Raw genomic sequence first — 23,129 nt, 5'->3', positions numbered from 1 at the left:
TATATATATATATATATATGTATGTATGTATGTATATATCTATGTATATATGAAGGCCGTTTACGCTGTCATTGAGAGTTTCAGTTCATGCCGTCCTTCATGCTTGGCAGTGTGCTATACAAAGTTACCTCCTCCCTCCCTGTGACTCTATTAAGACTCAGCTATGGATGACTTTGACTCATCACAACACAGTATCACTGTTTTTAACTCTTAACTCCTTCTACACAACCCGCGTGCCTGTCTGCCCAGCTGCATTTCTTTATTTCTACACCACTTTACAAAAATCCCCCAAAGTTAGAGGCCAAATGTCCTGTGCACGGAAATCTGCAGCCTTCACCTCGGCACGATTGGTACAAAGATCACGATGCACCTGCTTTTTTTTTTTTTCTTCTTGGGACAGCGTTTGCACTCAGGCCTGTGAATAAGTGTGTGGTTTTTTTTGGGGTCGGCACCAACCTGAAAGTCTTTTTGAGGGATACTATTTCATGTTTTGTGCTATGTGAGCAATGGTAAAGACAAGGTGTCCTTGTATACAACATAACATGGCAGAGCTGCTGAGCAGGATTATGTAAGGAGATAATTTTATATGATGTTAATGGACAGCTGTCGGCCAATTAGAAGTGAGTCTTTTCTGTAGCCATGGTATAATCCAGTAAAGTTGACTGACACTCTCGACATCCCAACTGGCAATTACTGTTAAATCCAATCATGCTAAAGAAAGGACTTCATGACAGCAGCAACTGACTGTCTGTATTCACATCCTCTACACACCCTGGTCTTGCTCATTACAGTGTGCATTAGCCAGTGCACGCACACACACACGCACACGCACAATTAGATCCTGACTAGTCAAACAATAATCGAACCTGGAGTTGAAATTTGACTAAACACTACTTATGGTACTATTAGGATATAACCATTATTATCTACATACTTGGATAAAAGCAGTAAAGCTGTATTACTTCTTTGGGGGTGGCTTTACACTGCATACATTAGTTACATAAAAGTAACTACCATATATCTGTCACCTCTACCAGCTAGTTCTAGTGAATTATAACATTACACATGCATCACTTCCTAAACTGGACATGTGAAAGCTGTGGCTGGTAAGTTCATCTCTCTCTCTCTCTCTCTCTCTCTCTCTCTCTTTAAATCACAAGGTCAAGTTCAACTTCATTTTACTGCCGCAGAGCCAGGCCGGAGGAATTCTCTTTGGTATGGATGAAGAATGGCTCCGATATTTGAAACACATTACAGCCGGTAGTGGAACAGCGAGCTGCTGGCATAAAAGATGGGAAATACAAGTGCAGCTGAGCCGCTGTCCGGAGCGGAAGGAAAGCAAGACAATGAAGGAAAAAGTAGATGGAAACCAGAGGACAAGAGGGAGGAAAATGAAAAAGAGATAAAAAGATCTGTGAGCCCAACAGGGGCTGCAGGGGGAGGCCTTGATCATAGGCACAGGAGGATACTTACTCATTTGTCCAAACTAATCCTCGTTCTTTCACTTTTTTTAAAATTGATCTCGTACTTTGCTTAGCTTGCACAAAGTGCAGAAAACACACAAATTATACTTGACAGTATGTGGCATTTCGTAAGAAACAACAGATACAGAACTTTTAATAAAGTCTTATCTTGCCTTCCATTACAAGGCATTAAAGTAGCATTTTGAAAGATCATACCGTTGAGAATGTTGATTTTCAGAGATTTACATAATTGCTTTATTGTTTTCCATTTTATATCAACCGTATTTACAGTCTTTTTCATGCCCTAGAGCCCATGTTTTTTTTACACTGTTTTATATAACATAAGTGCAAGTTTTATATTTGAATTAAATCATGCTGTGTGCAGGATTTGACACCTTCAGGCACAAGACTTTATGAAAGATGAGGAGGGATGGGACAAATATCAAGAACAAAAAGGGGAGAGTGGAGCTTAAGGTGAGAGGAGAAGAGGTGAATGGATTCAAGTAGAGTAAAAAAAAAAAAGCAAAGAAAGAATAAAGATGTGGAAGGAACAAGGCAGAGAAAAAATGAGTTTGCAAAACAACGAGAGTTCCCCGATAGACTTCCAAGATAAACATCATGTACTTAATTACTTTGCAGTGTTCTGGATTTGTTTGCAAATTCAGCTTGCATTTAAACTGGTGGGGATAGATGGAACGGAAGACCAAAAAAAAGAGGAAAAGGCAGGGCAGAGAAAGAGAGCAGTGGAATGAAGGAATGATAAAGGGAGGAAACGACAGAGAGGCTGCAATAGAATATATATCTGGACTGCAGGTCACAGAGATCAACCGGTCTAGACAGTATCCCAGTGGCTTACCTCATTTCGCCTCCCTTCACCTGACAATAGGAGAGAAATCACTGACTCCCCGAGTCCGGCTGTGTGTGTACGTGCAGGGCTGTCTGCATGCACGCGTGACGGCTTACCCGGCTGTAAGTGTGTGCACGCATGTAAAAAGCCACTTTCTTTGAAATGTACAGGCACCGGAGTCCAACGGAGAGATATCTGAGTGTGTGTAGGTGGCTGTTTGTTTGCGCGGGAGTTACTTTCACAGTGATCCGCGAAGTCGCTGAGCAGCTGCACAGCAGTCAGACAAATCTGCTCCGCGGGAGAGTTTCTTATTTAACCAAAATCGACTCTTATCTTGCAAAGTTAGGACCGGAGAGAGAAAGAGAGCGGCGAACAGGGAGAATTCTAGGCAGAAGTCAAACCTCCCAGATAGAAACCTCCACTATTACTCTCTGCTAAGAAAGGAGGATTAACTTCATATCCCCCGTGGGTGGGGAGGCAGCGTTTCCCTCCACCTGCTCAGTCCAGGCAACTTGCCTGATGCAGGAAGATAATTAACGGAGACGCGAGGGATAAAATAATAATATGCAATATTTTTTCAGTCAAATGAATGTCTGTTTTGCTACTTCGAAAAAACAAAGACGTTGTTCAAGTGTTTTTTTTTTTCTTTTTTCTTTTAATCATCCGGCTTTTTCACTTGCTGTTCCAAACAACTTGGGTCTTGTGGTTGTTTTTATTTATCCTCTAGAGATGCTGATGTGCTTTGCATTCTTGGGTATGTGTCCAAAATAACTCATTAACTCATTCACCACTCCCTGTAAAAAAAAAAAACCACACACTCTGTCGTTAACGCTATAATAAGCAGTAAATTGAGATTTCAGACTCATCCATTATTGTCATTTTTGGCATCACTGATGCAATGGTCACATCTATAAAATGAGGTGCACTGCATTGTCAACAGAAAGTAGGGTACATGCATTGGAAGCTGTGGACACTACTTTTTTCTTTCCATTATGAGGATTTAATTTAATAATAAAAAAAATAGAGGAGGCTAAATATGGTAGACTTTCATAGTAAACAGTGAGTGATTTCAGACATGGTCCTGGTTTGTTTGAAATAAAGAGAAGGAGATGTGTAGTTACAAACAGCACGACAGCGACACAAAAAACTGTTTTATTCAGGCAAGACAGTGCAACCAGCATCCCGGCACGAGAGGATTTTGAAATTAGGAAGGGTTTCGTAAATTTTACCTGTCTCAAAATAAACCAACCAAGATGCTGAGACAGACTGCCACAGATTGACAGAGCAGGGAAAGACTCAAAGGCAGTCGGACTAAGAGACCACTGGACGTGACTATACTGTAGCTGTGTAAGCGGGTAGTCAAGATGTGGCTGGGAAGGGGCACATAGGCTCTATCTTCCCTGAGCACATAAAGGTTAGAAATTAGTATTTCTCAACCCTGCTCTCGCCTTCAATTACCCAGCACTGCCGCATTAAGGCCAAGCAAAATGACTACCATTAGACTTACATGCAGCCTAATGCCATGCTGAACTGGACTGGGAAAAATAATTGCCCTTCGGTAATGCTGGGGAAAAACCATTTCCAGTACAAGAAGGGCTGTGGATAGAAATGATGAGCTATCTGACTCCGGGCCGTCGTCCATTTCCACTGTGCAGAGGCACAATTGTTGCTAAAAGTGTTTCAAGTGAGGCGCATCCTCAAAATATCCTCTACGAGACACACGGATGAAGCCAAACATCACGTCACTGAGGTCTGCCGGCACGGGGGGGAATCTTTCACTTTACTAAAATATGCAGCTCTTTCTCCGCATCCGTGCCGTAACAAACAAACAGTCACCTGCTCCAAGCTTCTCCGAGAAGGCCAACTTGGTTCTAATCTGCACAAAAATGGAAAAAAAGAAGGGTATCCTGTATTCCTGATAGTTTTTATGTCATGTCACGAGCAGCACATGCATGTACATTGTCACCGTTTTTATCCTTGATTATGTGTCTTTTTCCAAATTAGATACATTTTTTTGCAGTTAACGTTATTAACAGCAGATGTGAAGAGAACGTACTTGTGTGTGTGTGTGTATCTACTGGCCCTCTCCAACCGCAGGAAATTCTCAAGGCATCCTGCCTGTTTAAACTGGCAGAGCCCAGCTCCAAATTTGGTTTTCTGGGCTGCAGTTCCAGTCCAACCAAAAAGGCCCTGCCCCCGGGAAGGTACCGTCCAACCATCCAGGAACTAGTAAAGGTCGAGTTTGCTGTACTGACAAGCCTCGCAAATGCTACTGCATGTGAACAAGATCCATTAGGACTGAAAAAAAAAGCACAGGTTTTTACAGGTATTGATATTAGGACCTGGTATGGGAATATTTTTTTTGATATTCAAACAACGCAGCTTACTATTTCCTAATTGTTTTACTGTGGTTGGGCGTTAAAGCCAAATAAATGAATGAATAATCAATTTCTTCTTTACCTCTGCACAACTACTTTACAACATCCAAGCACAGAGGAAAGTTTGAGCAGTAAATTACAAAGAACAAGATGACTCTGGTCACCTGCAAAACTAGTGTCTCAAACAAAGCCATGGCTTTTTCAGCCATTGTTGCTCTGTTTTATCTGACTTTGAAAAGGCAAACAGAGAAGCCCAAAGGGGGATTTTAGTCCCTGATTTAGCTTTTGAGTTTTGTTCTGGGGCTGCCTTTGCATGGCTCCGGCGGTGCACCGCTGCGTGTTCGAAGCCGAGGGCACACGATGAACCGCTAAAAAGCTTCTGACTCATAGTAAAACATGACTTCTGTGCTAACGGCAGTGAGGGGCTGTCCTTGGTCGGGAACAAACGGCGGACGTGTGCTCCCTGAACTGACAGAGGACCGCGCCGCGTAACCTTTTAACATTCATCAGTGTCCGGGAAATTGATTTTGAGACGAAAACGTGTTTGCACATGAAATGCACGCTATGCTGCGGTGGCTTCCTGCTGATCCGGTGGATTTACGTCACATCGACGTTAACACTGCGCCGGGTTTATGTGCCCATGGACATGTGAGACTGTGTACTTCTGTGCATATTTGTAACTTTCTGGTGATGTCTTTATTCATAGATCTGTGTAGGTGTTGGTTTCTGTATGGGTGCTTATATCTATGCAGGATTTCCTGAGAGAGAGTCTCCGTACGCGTTTGTGGGCGCGCACGCGCCTGTGTGTGTGTGTGTGTGTGTGTGTGTGTGTGTGTGTGTGTGTGTAAAATTTATTTTCCACAGCCAAGAAAACACCTGCATCATTGTGGAAGCTATACGGCGGGTCCAAAAGAAAACACACACATACACGCACGCACGCACGCAGAGCTAAACCCACTCTGCATTGCATGCGAGATTTACCCGAGCTCCTTCTCCCTGTCTTTGATCCCTCAATCTGTATGCCTCTTTCACTGTCATCGTAATAACTTTCTTCTCCCGCTCTCTGCTCTCTCTCTCTCCTCAAAATGATCTTTACGGGCACCGCTCAGGCTCCTGCTACCATTATCCATTTTCAAAGGCCTGGAAGGTAGCGGCATGTGTCTAAATGTTGGACTTTTGCTTTACAGTAACGGTTTTTTTCCACCCACTTATTAAATGATGAAATCTAGATACCCTCGGAGGCCACCTCAGGTAAAATGAATAACCTAATTGTCTCACTGGAAATTAAACAATTAAAGTAATAATGTGGGGGAACCAATGACCTTTTTCTTTCCTTTTTTTTACCTTTTTTATCATGAACATCTTTGATGGGATACAGTATTTGTAAGTCCACTCTGCTGGCCCCACATCTGTGCGCTATTTGTCTTTTTATGTTCAGTCGAGTGTTAAAATAGTTAGGTGTCTTTTTTCTACCCTATTTTGCTGTATGTTTTGTTAAAGCATTTATTATCCGATGGGACTCGTTGCAATTGTTTTCCTGTCTTGAGGCAAAACAGAAGCTGCTTTGTTTATTGTTTGGATATATGGGCATCTTTATAAAGAAAATCCACTAAGTGCGGTCTCTTTTTTGATTAGACAGCAAGGCGGGCTATTGTTGTGTTAGACGGAAAATAACTGAAGCAATACAAATAATGAAATGAGCTCACATTCAACTAAGATAATTATTAAAAAAGAGCGACTGTCTGACTGACTGTTGGACTGTCTCCAATGAAATTCAGTTCTATCATTTGTTTTTGGGAGAATGAAAACATCTTCAACATATCAACAGTACATCTGTTTCATTTTCCACTTTAACTTCTTCATTTATCTCCTCTCCACCACTCTTTTCCCATATTTCAGTTTCCAACCCTTTCCACTTCTTTTTCCTTCATTCCCGTCTCTTCTTCTCTCCCCCATTTTACTGCACTCCGGTACTCCATCGCTCCGTCTCTTTTTCTTTGGCCTTGAATATTGATAATGATGATGATGGTAACATGCTCGGTGGTCAATTTGCGAGTCCTCCATCCACTAATTTACTGCTTCAATCAATGAAATAATTGCACTGCTCAGCATGAAGTGCAGACTGCATATAGCTGCCGCCATACAATGTATATGGATAGATGGATGGATGGTTAGATGGATGGAGGCAAGGAGAAATGAAAGGATGAATACGATGAATAGGGGAGCTATTAAAGTGGAAATAGGGAAGTGTAGTACTGCTGGAATGAAGAGACAGGATTTAGAGAGGGAGTACTATACTGTATTTACAACTGGATGGACTGGTGGGAGGATAGCTGGAAGGAGGGATAATTGAATCACTTAAACTAGAGAAGAGGAAATGGATGTAGACAGCTGCGGGGTACCCGAAGAGCCGAAAAGAAAGGAGGGAAGATGCTGGGGCAAAATATGGAGACAGGGATGAGGAATGGATAGATGCAAAGAAAAAGCAGAGAAAAATGATCAAAAACTGGTGGGTAGATAGAAGAACCAAAGAGTGGAGAAGGAGTGAATGGAGAGGTGACTGCGGTGAATGAAAGAAGGAAGGGGGGGCTGGGTGGATGGAAAATTTGAGGGATGACATGAGGGAGGGACGGATGAATTTTGGGGGATGGCTTGGGGTCAAGAGATGGATTAACGGGGATACACTGATAAATGCGAATACCAGATTTTACATCTCTTGTCTTTCAAGCTAATTGAAGGGAGAACAGATGCTTCAGAAAGCTGTGTGGCATTGTTGTGTAGATCGCAGCAAATTACAATGAACACGTGAGGCTGAAACTTTTTTAGAAAATTCATTGTGTATATATGTTGTCTATTCATTCCACCCCTCTTTCTCTTTTGACCAATTTTTCCCGTTTTTCTTTGGTCAGTCTCTCTGGTTAACAACCATGTTTTAGGAAAAGCTAGATTTAGCTTTTTTCTCCCTGGAGAGGAGAGGAGAGTGGGACTGACACGATTATATCTGAGGGAAAGAGGGGATACGATGAAGTGAAAGTGAAGAATGGATGAGAGTAAAATCGGATGATGAGCAAAGAAAAGTATAGAAAAGAATTAAAGACAGCACAGAGAAAAGGAGTAAATGACTGTGCAGAAGAGAAGAGGAAAGGAGGAGAGGACAGTCTAGAATATATAAAGAGAGAAGAGAAGAATATACTGTAGGTGACAATAAAAGTGACAGTACAGGTGAAAAATAATAGGAATAATATAAAAAGGAAGTAATTGGTGAAAATAACAAAGGGAGGAAGATGTAGTCCAAAAAGAACAGGAGAGGGAAAAGAAGGGGCAGAGCACAGTGGAGAAAAAAGAAAAGAGAAAGAGGAGGAGGGGGAGAGAAAAGGACGCATGAGAAGAGGTGTGGCAGGAAGATGACGAGCTCGTAACTGGCTGAGCAGTTTTATCACACAAAACAGAAACACTTTGGAAAAGAGACTGGCGGACAAACGTCACAATAGTACTTAGACTTAGGTGTGTGTGCACGTGTGTCTGTATGTGCCTGTGCAAGACTGTGTGAAGCGGTCTACTTGCCCCACACACACACACACACACACACACACACACACACACACACACACACACACACACACACACACACACACTCACACACACACACACACACACACACATTCTCACACATGTAACACTTTGGCCGGGGCCAGAGCCAATCCTCTTGGCAAAGAACTGGTCAATCTGGCTAACAAAAGGGGAGAGATGGAGGAAAAGTGAGGAGAAAAAGACAGAAAGAAGGTACTGGAAAATGGTTTTGACATTTCAATCTGTCCATGTGTGTGTGTGTGTGTGTGCAAGCGTGCATTGCTGACTGTACATTAGGCATACTTCCCTCCGTGTTTGTTTCTGACATTGTCTGCACCACCTGATTTGGAGTGAAACTCTGCCTTGATGTTCAAAGTTTGCTTTGGTTGATTCATGCACACATCCAGAGACGAGCTGGATTGGACTGTAACGCTTATTAACCACAGTTATTGTGCTTTGTTGAATAGGAACCGAGAGAGACATAAACAAACAGTAGAGGATCCATTAGGAGATGAAAGTGAGATTAAAACAGTTTTACTCACCTATAGAAGTCGTGGCTGGAACTGGCTCTTTGGACACTGCAGGTAGAGTCAGCATGACACACAGAGGGAGACATAAAGTCAAGTCAGTCAGAAACAGTGACGACTGAGACTTAGCAAAAAATGGCTAAACCACTACCTATCTTTAAAAACACTGTGATCTGTCCTTATGCCTCCGTAAAGAACCGCAAACTCCTCTAATATTGATCTTAAATCTGTCCCTCGTGCTGAGGAACACGACAGGGCTTAGAATAAAAAGATGAAAAAGGTCAGGGTGCGTTGGGCCGTTGCGCTCCTGCTGCGCGGAGAGCGCTGGACCAACATTTCTGCAAGAGATAACCTACAAAAGAACTAGTAAAAGGATCTGCAGTGCTTTTTCTCTCAGTAGTAATGTGTTTGAAACACTGCCTGGCAGGTCTGCAAAAATCAGCTAAACAGGCGCAGCGTCATTCATGAAGATTGTTTGTCTAGTTACAGTTACAGCGGCTGGCAACTCCGCTGCTTCCACGAGAGCTGAATCGCCACCCATGCATCTACAAAGATGGGCGTGAGTGTGTGTGTGTGTGTGTGTGTGTACCTGAGTAGTAGGAATTCAGCAGGGATTTGCTCTGCAGCGTCTTGCTTCCCTGCACAGAGAAGGAGCAGGTAGAGGGGGAGGCTGGGGAGGAGACAAGAGGAAGGAGAGATGTGAAAAAACAAAAAAAAAGGTGAATGGGAGGATGAGGAGACAGGAAGAAAAGAGGTTGTGAAAATAGGGGAAAAGACAGTGTGAGAAGAAGAGAATAACAGCAGAGAGAAGAGGAAAGTTGAAAATAGAGGGTGTAAGAATGGAAAACAAGCGGAGCAAGCAGGAGGTGAGGAGGAGGTAGGGGAATAGGAGAGAAAAAGGGATGAAGAGGAAATGAAGAGGACAGAGCAAGTTGGAGGCGGATTATTGACAGCGGGGACAGATGGTGAAGTACAAATCAGGTGAGAGACAACAGGGAGAAACCCGGGGAAAGAGAGGAGAAGAACAGGTCAGTGACCTCATCTAAAAAAACAACAATCCATCAGCACAGGACACAATTAAAAACGAAAACATACACAAAGGCAGATCAATACTCCATATTCAGCAGCACAGAACAATCCAATAAAACTAATGGCACCATCAATGCTACCGATATTGAATTTTGAAACATAAAAGTGGCTCCGTCTCAATGAGCATGCACTCAAATCTGACATGCTCTCTCTGCTGGTCAATACGTACGACCGATTTTGTGGCTTGTATGAGGAATGACAGTTAAAACAAAATGGAACGAATCAATGGAGGGGAACAGAGCAGGGGAAAGAAACGGGATAAAATATAAGCATTTTTACCTGGTTTAATACGTGAAAAAAATACCATAAAAATCACATTCCATGTTGGACACAAGCGGCAGAGACGCAGCAACGAGCTAACAACGTTAAGAATCCTTAAAAAACTGTATTGGATAAATCTGCGGGGTAATAACAGGTTTGCACTCATTTGTGTGAGAATTTAACTACCTACAGCAGTAGACTCTTGTCACCGAGGAAAAAGAAACACGCTGTCAATCGAACCGGCTTAAAATTTGTTTCTGACAAGCGACCGAACGAAAAGAAGTCTCCTGGTGAGGTACCGGGCCACCGCAAGCCCCCAGAGCAGCTTCAGTGCTCCTTGGCATGGACTCTACAAGACTCCGGAGCTCTGCTGGAGGGATGGACGCCATCTTTCCCCAAAGATTTTCACTCGTTTGGGGCTTTGGTTGATGGTGGTGGAGACCGCCGTCTAGCACGTTGGTCCCAAGTCCCCCATAGGTGTGCGGTCGGGTTGAGATTTGGCGGCCGGTGCGCGGCGTGCAGTGGCATATGATTCACTTTCATCATTTTCAGACGCATCAAACCGTTCGCCTCTGAGGAGACTACTCCCGTCAGGATAGACATGTCTCATCACAAGATAAAGGTGATCACTGAGGACAATTTTGTACTGATTTGCAGTCATTTTTCCCTCTGGGTGGACAAATGGACCCGATAGAAAAGGCCTGGGAAATACTCCACCCGCTGTGGAAAAACTTGAATTTGATATTTTATTCCATTTGTTTATTCAGGTTATTTCTTTAATTTGTCACCCATCCATATGTTGGTAATTCATCTGTCAGCTAGTGGCAGCTAGAGAGCTCTTGACTGGGTATTACAGTTGTTTCGACAATTGATCAGTGGTTCAAACGGCTTAAAAAGGGACTTCTTGTGGCTGTGGGAATAAATGACTCCAGACAGAAATGACACCAGTTTTTCATTTGTCGAAACGACTGTAGTTTTGAATTTAGGAACGGAGTTGCAGGGGAAACGGGCATTGCGGTGCACCTTGTGCTTTTTTTTGTTTTGTTTTTTAAGCTCTAGTTAGCCGACTTCCCCGCTACACCCAAAACCCGTCACAGTGGCTGATCACATTGCTATTGCCAGTTCAAAATGGCCGCAGTGGGAATAAAGTCAACATAGCAAAACAGAGAACATATAGAAGAGTCAGAGTAGAGCTGAGCAGATATACTGTACCATTGCTTATAAATGTGATTCACCATCAGGTCTTCCTTTTTTTTTTAAACAGTAACTGGTGGCTACCACGTCCCTGCAGATACACTCTATCTGTCACATGCACACACTGACTGCTGGGGGTCCATAAATAAATGATATGCAAGATAGACACAGGCACACACACAGATACACACCCAATAAAACAGAACCCAGGGAGATTGCTGGGAGACTGGCTGTGACATATTATATGCCGGCTAAGCCTGTTCAATAATCAACAATAGATATCGCAGCTAGCCTACACACATTAATCTATAGGACCCGGAGCTAGCCGGCGTGTTTGTGTGTGTGAGTGTGTTGGTGCTCATCTAAAAGTGATGATCATTATTCTATAGATTTTCAGCAGCCAGTTAGTACCATGCATGTTGGTTTGTGTGTGTGTGTGTGTGTGTGTGTGTGTGTGTGTGTGTGTGTCACTCTGCTGCCCTCTCTTTCGTAGTGGTAGGGTAGGTCCGGGGGTAGCCTGCTACTTAACCTGTCTTTTGGCCAACCGGATTCCTACGTGACGCCAAGAATCGAAGCGTGACCACAGGCAAGTAACACGGCCTGTAAACCAGCGGGCATGATGGGAGGTGGTCTGAGGTGCGTTCAAGTTGGACGTTGAAAATGCATTGGGCCTTTCATGCCTCTGGTGCTTCCAAGTGTAACCATGTCCATCGCTAAGCGGCCTGCGGAGGTAGCCACTCGTGCCATCTTCTCCTCGTTATAACGGCCGCTGAAGTGAAACCGAAACTTGCCATCTTTCTCTCTGTCACATTAAAGTAATAGGAAGAAAGAGGCTTTGGAGATTGTAGAGTATAAAAAGAGCAGCCTGAACTACTTGAGATGGTGAGCGAAACGTAATAGCCTCACTAATAATCCCTCAATGTGAGTCGTGTGTTTGTGTTATTATTACAGTTGTTAGCTATACTGTATCTGACTGAGCTGTTTTTAGCCTCAAGCGTCGTTTTCTTCTGGCTTTTTTTTAAATTTTATTTTTTTAGCATTTTCAAAAGACGACTTCAGGTACATTAGTGCCAGCTTCTGGACTGGTGTAGGACCTACTCGGATCTGCATCTGGTGTAGGAAACGAACAGACCGATGTTTTGCGTTTTGTGATCTGGCAAAAAAAGAGACATCTAGATATGAGACACTGTCACTGAAATGTATGTAGGGTCATAGTGTTCCTGAAAATGATACAATAAACCACGTTGCTTCCTGCCACCAATATATCAGGGTTTTTTCTTTAGCTTCATTAAATGTTTCTACCATAAACCAACCTTTATTGTTTCCTTTCAAATAAAGGAAAAATAAAAAGGCATTTTAACCAGATACATACATCCGGTGTTTGTAATTTTACTAATGTCTTAAAAATAATTAATTTCCTGATGTGAAAATTATCCATGCAGCGCCCTTCTTACCTAACTCTTATTCCTATTCAGTTTGCTCTACTGTTTTTCGGTACAACAGCCCAATTTCCCTACAGCAGATGATTTCAGTTTTATCTTCACCTCACCCTGTTGTCCTCTCTTTCCTCCTCCTCTCCTGTCATCCCTCCCCCCCGCTCCCCTCTCCTAATACCCCCAAACACAACATATTTTCTCCTCTTCTGTGATAAAATCCCTCTCGTCTCATGCGTACCGGCACAGTATGCTAATGTGCTGCAAAAAGAAGCTCCGCTTTAATACAGCGAGGAGTGTGCCCGCATACCAAAAGAAATCTGCTTTGACAGCAAAGACAGTGAAGACAGCTGGTGACTGGGTGAGAATGCAATAACACAAAAAGGTTATTTGCCCTGCGAGGGGCCATCCGCGCAGATATTATTGGGTCCCCCACCTTGCGTCAGCGTTTTTTTCTGTCTCATTAGGACTGAGCCTGGATCGGTCACGGCCTGTGTGTCTGTGTCTGTGTGTGTGTGTGTGTGTGTGTGTGTTTGCTTTGTTTCTTTTCCTTTCTCAAACACTCACGAGAAAAGAAACTACTACTACTGCTGCTGGGAAAGAGAGGCAGCTAGAGAGAGACCAGTTCATCGCACCAACTTTGATGAACCTGACAGCTGTTTGCTGGAAATCTTAAACTACAAAGTGCAGAAAGTGACACAGCAAAAGTGGCAGAGAGGTAGGAAGTCTGGTACCTTTTTGAAAACCCCAACTTTATTTTACGTATTCCCAAAAACTAGGTAAAGAAGACCAATTTGAATGCCAAAACTCTATATTTGGCCCCAGGCAAGGTCTACTCAACTTTGCCTGGAGGCAAAAAACCATTACTTTGTCATGTATCCAGTGCCCAGAAGACGGTAACCTCTGCTTTTCTAAATCCGCCAAACACCAAAACCTTTATTCATAGACAAAGTGTTGTTAGGTCCTGCTGAAAGATATGAAATGGTGAATATTTCAATTAGTAAAGGTTTACCAAACATCCAAGGTCAAGAAGAAAGTAAGCTTATTTCCTCTGTATGCTGCAAATTCCCAAAATAAATGGCCAAGTCTATTGGAAAGCAAAGAAAATGTCAAACTTTGAAATATTACAGCTTTACTGTAAATCCAAGGTCCAGATAAAAGTGGTCTGCCCTAAGTGCATCCAATGCAAAAACATTATTGTACGTCAGAATTGCAGCGTGGACAGTTAGAGGAAGAGTGCAGGCAATTACGGCCGGCATTAGCCTGCTACTTAGTCCCCCTACAGCACCCCTGGCTTTCAACAGCCAAGCACTCCCAAAAGGCCAGGCTGACATTTTCGAGTGGAAAATGCCCTTCTGAGAGGCCCAGTCTAATTACCCCAGACACACACACACAGTTTTACAGAGATGGGAATATGCACCCACATATCCACACGCACGCCGGGAGGGCGACGCTCGTAAGATCACAGCTGAAGATACACACAGATGCATACGTGAAACACGCAATGCAGTATACGCGCATACATGCGCTCGCGTATGTATGAGCCATCGCCGGGCAGGGGGGAAAAAACATAAATAATTAGGGAACAGAGTCGAAAATGATTACAACAGCACTAAGATGGCAGCTAGTGAAGCAGCAGAGCACACACTGCTGGTATTGGTGAAAGAGAAGCCTATGGAGAGTTTTTATTATAAAATGAGTTGTCCACTATTTGAACAAATGAATCTGACAAAATGATAAATGGCACAGAGACATAGTATATGCATATTTTAGAAGCTCAGACAAGGGCAAAAGAAAGTTTACTATGTGAAAAAAAAATGGAACTTACGCTCAGATGTATTATATAATACAAGTTCTTTTCAGCTACTTTGTTTTCGAATGATTCTACTGCCACATAACAACATTTGCTGTATTTTACCTTGGTTGCTATATACTTAGAGATTAGACAGTCAATCCTCCAGTGGCCCTTCATGATGGTGCCGGCTGCAGCTGCTAGTTTCAGGACGCACACTGACGCTAGAGCCACAGAGGATTTCGACTTACTGAAGCCGTTGAGGTCCTGGCTGGAGGTGGAGAAGGGGTCGTCCTTGTGCAGGGTGCTGACTTTAGTGGTGCTCTTATCAGCTGTGGTGACCGGACCCATCTCCCTCTGCTGAGTGGAGCTGCTGGCAGTCTCCTTCTGCTTCTTCGCCAGCTTCCTACGGTGGTATTGACGCAAGCAGACAAACAAGCACACACACAGGTATGAGCGCACACACACACACACACACAAACAGAGGTATATTTACGCGTAAAGACGCGCATAGGTGTGTAAATCCACACGCGGTGCCCAAACACAATCACGGACACACGAACAAACATACAGTACATCACAGGACTGAAAATACTGAGGGAGCTGATGGTGAGAAGAGCAAGCAGAAGAGAATTATACAGTATTCTTCATAACATGCAGTGACTTGAACACAGAGGAGATAAAATGGCCAGATGAGAGCGGACATTCGGTTTTGATGCATTGCAGTTTCCAAAAGTTCAAAAAACAGGTTCGTATTTATCCATTTACTTTTAAACGGAGACATACTAATTTACAGCCGTATATCGTTGCGCTGAGCAAACGCTGTTTGGCATTTGAAGGCAATGATTAGAGTCCAGTTCACATTTACGGCAATGTTTTAAAGTCACTTTTTTTATGTTACTGTTCAAGGGATGTTGTTGGTCGTTATTTATTTATTTATTCCTATAAGGAAAAGTAAAGACCTAGTGAGCATGAACATTAATATTGCTATAGTAAGTCATTTAAACGTTTCATTTATAGATTTTATGAGACTGACTCATGCAGATCTGTAAACTGAAACTGGCTGTTTTCTTTTTGGGGTTTTTTTTTTTGAGCTATGGCATTTTGCTTTTTTTTTTTTTTTTTTTTTAGCATTTCTTTGTTTGATATTCTTGGATAATTATCTTGCCTTGGAAAAACCAGGCTGACATTAGAGACGGTATCAAAAATCCTTTTAGTTCTGAAATTTTCCCTTCAAATGTCCTGCCCTCTTCAGACAGTGAAAAAAAAAAAAAAGAAAATCCCACCAGATCCACCATAGTGCCTAAAAAAAAAAACATTTTCCAAATGTTTCATCGTCAAGTGTCGAGCATAAATATTAGTCATTCAGTAAAACCACACTGGCAGTGAGTACTAGAGTACATCTGCACTACCATACGTTTACCCAGGACCACAGTCAGTAGAACTGGTGCAGTAAAAGAGGCTCCGTTTGCAAGATGACTCTCACTTCTCCGTAAACAATAGAGAAATATTAATCGTGTGTTGGAATGGGCTTAGAGTTAGAACTGAAGAAGAGAGTTTGTTTTGGTTTTTTTCCTTCTTTTTTTACTCTGGAGCAGCGAGAGCAAAGACGGGACAGGCGAGATGATTCAGCGGGGGGAGGAGGACATTCACTACGTCAGTAACATGTGGGGCTTCTACAGTGGCTACGCACAGTAGAATCGTAAATGTAGTTGTAGTAGTGTGACTGCTGATGAGGTGTCCCCCGAGTGCTGTTGTGATTTATGTATTTTTTTTTTTCTTCCGTTTACTGTTCACATGTCACAACTCCCATCTGCTGGTTATTTTGCATCAGCTATTTTGAGTTTTACCTTCAGTTTTGGGCCCACTGAGACGCCAGATGGCAGAAATGACAGCAAGCGATTGCAAAATGACATTGACCGGCAGATTCACCAAAGCTTGCAGAAATAGAACCACAAAGCAGATTTTTACTGTCTCGACCCGCGTGTACCGCATGTCCTAAAAGCTGCCTCCAGAAGTCGAAAAATGAACCTGAACATACTGGAGGGGATAATTACCGGGCCTCGTTTTACTGTGAAATTGAGTCTTGTGTTCTCTGCATATGGAAACCAACGCCGCCACTGACAGAATGAAATGATGTCAAATGCTGTAGCGCAAAGGCATCACCTTGACGGTACAACTGTCTCCAAACCAGGGGCTAGAAGCAAAGTCCTCCAGACGACATATGTCATAACAGGCCAATAAGGCTTGTCACATTTTTAGGGGTCCTTCAGATGCAGCTAAAACCCTCATTTTAAAACCCTTTATTCTTATTTAATATTTATTGATTTTTATTTAGTATTTTCCTACATGTATTCATTATATGTGACCACTGTTTCCCACGAACAGTAACAGAAATATACTGTATTTTGATCAGAGACATTATAAGAGATGAAACCACTTAAAGCACTTTGGACAGAAAAGTCCGTAACGTCAAAGATGGCGGCTGTATGAAACCCGTACCGCGCCTTCCCCCAAAAGCCGATCGTCTGCTTTATAACATTCACACAGGAATCTAGCCAATCGTGTCGTTGCACTGACGCGAGTGAAACGGCGGTTTTTTACCAGATTTGACTGGTGGTTCTGTACATGCTGTTTTCATGTCCCGGTGACCATTTGAAGTGGAGCGGTGGCTCTCTCTCCATTCATTTAGATTGGGGCCCGGTCTTCTTAGCCTGAAATAACTGCCCGGGGGCTTTGCCACGGTGGCTGTCGAGTGACGAGGCTTGGCTACAAGGACTTTGATCCTAATGCACTTGTAAAACAGCAGACTACAAAGTACGGCACGATGCGACCTTGAAGAGCATTGTGCTCTCAAAGCGGTGGGTTCATCTGGGGGCTGCAGTGAAAGCCAAGGAGAACCAATAAGCACAGTGAGTTTCCCTTGCTGTCGAAATAGCTCTAAATGCTTTATAATTATAATGCTTATATACTTCACTAATGTTTAACTGCAGCTCATTGGAGCTAATTTTATGAGTGCAGTAATGCTTTATTCTGCTAACGAGGGAGCATGTCTGTGATCTGTTTTGTTTTTGCTTGTCATTTTTACGATCTATGTGCCGTTATTTCATAGAAAATGCGTAATTATTCATTCTAGTGGTCTAACATACGGTATGTGAGCGAAATCTGTAAACCGCTGACAGATACGTGGAGACATCTGTAGCTGAAATGGACGCAAACCGCAAGTCAGAGCATTCATCGTACACAGAATTGGAACTTGAAGTTCAAAAACGACGCACGAGCTGTTATGGGGTGATCCACATTTCTGCAAGGCAATACAAAAAAAAAAAAAAAAGTATAGTTCTATTTTGTAGCTGCTATCGGCAGTGCAAGTCAAAGCAATTGAGCTTCGCAAGACAAAACTGTGAACGGTGGTTCCTTGAATTTCAACTGTCCCTATTTCAGACTCAGATATCTGCACACAGGGTCTGTGTTACCATCTAATGGCTTGTTGTTCCAGTTCACTGATGGATGCATCGGATGCATCTGAATAACTATAATTATAATAGCAATAATCCACTGTTGTCATGCAAGTCTGCCCTTATGTACCTAACTTGTAGGAGCCAAGGAGGTGGTGTTTATCAGCCGTGTCTCTTTGTTGGTTTGTTTGTTTGTTTGTTCACATGTCAGTAGGTTTATGCAAAAGTACTGAACCAATTTGCACCAAATTTAGTGGAGGGATGGGGCATGGGCCAGGGAAGAACCCATTAACTTTTGGTGTGGATCCGGTTAAAGGGGTGGATCCAGGAATTTTGGCCTTGGCGGAGGTATGCGCTCTCCTGAGTGCCATTCTAGTTCCCTATTTTACAGTGCGTAAAGGATGTACTGCACGTTACTTTTCCATAAATGTGGCCATTGTGACTCTATGGGTCATGCTAGCTATGCATTCGCCACCTTAGCTGTAGAGATTCAGGGAAGTGAGGGCTGAAGCAATGGTCAGCTTTCCATATGGTAAGAAAAAGCAATTACAACATGTAAAAAGCAGTTTTATTTCAGGAACTGCAGTATGTGACCCCACAGAAATAAATCTGGTTGTGCATTTTTCTTGACCCAATCTGATCTGACTTTACAGTGGTACCTGAGAGATAAAGAAGGGTGTTTAGGACTTTAAGTCGGATTCAGAAACAAGGATTTGAAATGATTTCTGTGAAAATGATGTTTAAATTTGAAAGGATGAGGAGGAGGCTCTCACAACTTGCCCCAAGCCTTTTCAAGTTTTTCGTGAGTCCTCGTTTCCCTGAATCTCTACAGTTGAGGTGATGAAAGCAAAGTTAGCGTGACCTAAAAAGTGACAATGGCCAAAATTATGCCAAATGTGCCAGGCTGAGACATACTGGAATTTTCCTTTACGTTTTGCCAGGACACCCATAAATACACTTATACCGTGCTGATTCAGGCCCATCAAAGTATCCCATTTAATTACAGCTTTTGTTCACCTGACACTATGGGACATTAAATCTCAACTCTAAGCTAATGATAAAACAATGATAAAGAATAAACATCTAAAAAGGGTGTTTTAGTTGTTTTCATGGTTGATGTTGAGCATAAACTTTGATTTCAAAGTTTGTTTGTCAGCACTTTCACTGTATTCATGATTTGTCTTTTCTAAACTATGTACCGGAGCAGCAAAACACTACACAGTGATGTGAGAATCTTTCACTGCCCACAAGTTGTCAGCACGGAGCGAACTATTAATCAAGTTTCTCATAGTTTGTACAAGCAGTGTTTTTTCCACGCCAGCGCCTGCTGTGCTTTTACAAATGAGCAACGAACACTATCGCTAATAAGTGCATCAATAACACAACGTTTTCTAACAGCAAATTTATCTCCAGTTGAGTTACATGAAAAAAGAGGAACACCTCACACTTCTTTTTCTGAAGTCAACTGAGAAACCTCCTCCAGAATCCACCAACACATTCTCCAACTTACTTTAAGTGTCTGACATCTAGTCACGAATGGCATACAGTGGGCTGTGCGTGCGTGTGCGAGCATTGGCTATTATGCAGGCCTGTGTGTGTTTGTTTCCGTGAGCAAACACTTGATCTCCTTGTTTAAGTGCTGCATGTGCTGGACGTTCGGTGTTTTTTGCCAGCGTCTGAGTATACACGTGTCTGTTATATCTGGCTGCTGGCGCACACTGGCCAGTGAGTGGGTGTGTTTCTCACTGACCTATCACGAAGACGCCTAATGCGCCTTTTTATATGTGTCTCTGAAGAACTGCACCATCCTGCCCAGTCGCTCCGAAAGGCAAATTAGAAGAGTGCAAATATTACTTTCCCATGGAGCCTTAATCATATCTTCCCTGACATGACTAATCAAGCTTCTCTCAACAAGTCTAAAAGCTTTCATGAACTACTTAAAGTTTGAGTCACTACAGTACCAGGGAAAGAGAAATGAATATGTACTCAAGCGTAGATGTTGTAGAACATTTCTAAAAAGTGACATCCACTGTGGAAAGACAGTTGGTTAAACACAGGGAATATTGTTTAAGCTCTCGGTTACGTGACTCGTGGCTCTTAACAGAAAGTTCTCATCTGTACTTTAGAGCTTTAAACACACACACAGAAAACTTTATCCAATTAATACAGAAAGGAAGCTGATCTGATCTGTTTAAGTAGATTCTATGCCACCATAAGCCCAAAATTAAGGTCTCTGCTGCCAGAGACCCAGCTAGCTTTGTTTTACCTAAGCAAGGGGTTTTTAAGTGTTGACACCTCGGAAAATGCTTTCAGTTCTTAACATGGTCCAAATAAATATGGATACGTTTCCTGAGATTTAAAAGAGAAAAAAAAATTAAAACCAAGAACAATGAGGCAACAGATAGTTAATAAGTGTTCCCTCGAAAAGGTGAATCTCAGACCCGGATGTAAAAACAAAGAATCGCCTTGGTTGGTCTGAGACGGGACCTGAACCCCAGTCTCCCTTCCCCCTTTCCCGGCCTGACAGATCCTTTTCTTTTTGCTTGACTGCATAAAAAGGAAAACTACTTCCTGCACCAACACTAAACATTGGTGTTAGATATCAACGACGTGCTGCAGGATCATCCAATATGATTGGAATTCCTGCAGAGACAGGGTTGGCGCTTAACTTTGAACTGTGTTACTGTGGTGTGTGTCTTTGTGTACGTGTTTAACTTTTCTGTCTGCTTTTCAGACGCTTCGGCGACGTGTCTTTTCATTCCTCACGTTCCATTGGCTCACACAAAGCTGGCAATGATATGTGCGTGTGACTGAGAGAGATATGAAGAGACGTGAAATTAAAGCAGTATGATTGTATATTAGTGTGAATGCGTGCACGCGCGTGTGTCTCTGGGATTTCGATAATGAGCTGTACTTGCCCTTGGGTACTTAACCAATTCAGCCAAGAGACAAAGAAATGAAAAATCACAGCGATTATAAAGGCAGAGATGGAGCCGAGGGTGAAAAGTGAACGAGAGAAAGTAGGAAAACAAAGTAGAGAGTTCGAGAATAAACTAGGAAAAAAAAAACAACCAGGGGAAGAAGAGGGAGAGTGGGATGAAGGCGTTAGAGGGAGAAAGAAAAGCACAAGATGGACAAAGAGGAATGGCCCAGCAAAGTTTCTCCCATAATCATTTCCCTCCATCAACCCCAGATTCAACCTTACTCTACTCGACACCAATTTACAGGCAGCAGAGCCTCAAAAAACCTCCTGTGTGATTGGAGCGCGGAGTGGCCTATTCCTGGCTATCTGACTGCACGCTGACAGAAAGTGGGCAGGAGACGAGGAGGAGGAGGAGGTGAGCAAATAAAGGACAGCCAAATGGAAAAGATGAAGAAATGGAGAGAGAACGAAGAAGAGGAAGACTGAAGAGAAAAGGGAGAGGAGAGGGTGAGGGGGGAGAATCGGGGGAAGATAAGGGGGGGACACGGGGAAGGAGACAGGAGATGAGGCAGGTGACGAAAGGAAAGCGTTGCAGAAAATGTAAAGGGAGAAGTAGGAAAAGCAACAGATACAAACCTGTGACTTGCGGGAAGTGAAAGACCTTCTCCTTCTCCTCCCCACTTCTCTACACCTCTACCTATCACACATTTATCGCATTAATGGACCCATTTAAATGACAAATTCCTTGCATATTATGAGTGGCAACGAGCAGCACGTAATCCTTCTTTAATGAATGTCACAGCGGCAGTTCATTAAGCATTAAGGTTACCCTGCTGGGTGCCAACCGCGGCGAGAATCGTGGACTACTTTGTGCCCCCGGCGATGTTAATTGCAGGCTGTTTGATGTGTCGATAATGAGCAACTCGTGGTGGATACGTTGTTTTGTGCGTGTGTGTGTGTGTGTGTGTGTGTGTGTGTGTTTGGGGGACCGTCGAGCTGAGCACTTCCCCCTGATGGGTTTGAGAGGAAGCGTTATTGGAGAGACAAGAGGGGAAGAAATGGAGTGAGGCACAGTCGGTGTACTTTTGGTGAACTCTTGAGCAAAAATGAATTCATAAATAAATGCTTTTCAATTTTTGCTCATTTAATAGATCAGGTGTCCTGAGTACTTGAAGGGGTTTATTTCCCAAATGCTGGATAGCCATGTTACTGAAGTTCATCTTTCAGTGTTTCTTGAAAACCTGGAGGACGCAGTTTTGTGAATCCAAGTGCTTCCACTCAAGTCCTCCACCAGGTTACCTCTTCCTACGATATCACCGAGAGCTGTAAACGTGTGCCATTGGTCGGTTAAGTAAGCGTGAGTGTAGCCGCCGATTACTGTGGTTTTCAAGAAATGCCATCATTTGACATGGAAGTAGCACTCCATATTTACCGAAGCAGTTTTGTGGGAAGAAGCAGCAGAAGTAGCAGTACTCTGGTTGGATTTATGAAAGTTTGTCCTCGACACACATCAAAGAAATGCTAACACTGCAGACTAAGCTGTGCTGATTGCAGCAGTATGTATATGGAATACAAAACACACACATCCTTCTTAACAAAGCGAATCAGGTGCCGGACCACACATAAATAGAAAATCCCAACAACTTGTCTTTGTATGATGTGATTGACCCTAATGAGGAGCACTGTCCTCAATACATCACTCAGTAGTTTGTGATGGTAATGAACAATTTTGGCTGTGGGTCCTGGTTTGACCGAGCGAGGAGTCTCGGAACGAGTGGTGCAAGTTTTTGCCCCTGACTGACGCCAATCCGGTCCTCAGGGTTGAGCGACGTGTGTGAGAACTCCTTGCATCACACACTTCTTTAGTCTAAAATGCTAACGTTAAAGCATTAAAATGCAGTTCAGTCCGTTACTGTTATCCAAACATAGCTGCATATAGCTACAGATACTGTGTCTGCTTTTGATGGAATCAATTATCAAACAGCCACTTAATAGGTCACCAGTATTATTCCTTTCCTTGAAAGTGATGCGTGCGGGGGGAATTGCATATATTTCAGTGGAAGCCTGGCGAGTCAACAGTGGCTACCTTAAGGCATCAAATCAAACAAGGGGAACAACATTTGTTTCACTTGTCGAGGGATTGACAGAACTCCAGTGTTATGGCAAGAATGGCCTCAGCCAGCGGTTTGGCAGC

At 43.0% G+C, this 23,129-nt stretch overlaps 1 protein-coding gene across 1 annotated transcript in view; it reads right to left on the bottom strand.

The window, feature by feature from the left end:
• ptprt (protein tyrosine phosphatase receptor type T) overlaps positions 1-23,129 on the bottom strand; it is a 239,634-nt gene that overhangs the window by 67,988 nt on the left and 148,517 nt on the right. Inside the window, exons 12-13 of the mRNA XM_040158914.1 lie at positions 14,806-14,960; positions 9,375-9,455 (exon numbers count right to left, since the gene is read on the bottom strand). Of these exons, the coding sequence (XP_040014848.1) occupies positions 9,375-9,455; positions 14,806-14,960 (236 nt within the window). The remainder of the gene's footprint in view (positions 1-9,374; positions 9,456-14,805; positions 14,961-23,129) is intronic.

This window comes from Xiphias gladius, chromosome 21 (genome assembly GCF_016859285.1).
Source record: "Xiphias gladius isolate SHS-SW01 ecotype Sanya breed wild chromosome 21, ASM1685928v1, whole genome shotgun sequence".
NCBI lineage: Eukaryota > Metazoa > Chordata > Actinopteri > Istiophoriformes > Xiphiidae > Xiphias > Xiphias gladius.
Note: the sequence above shows the minus strand (reverse complement) of the source record. Positions and strands in the feature narration are given on the sequence as shown.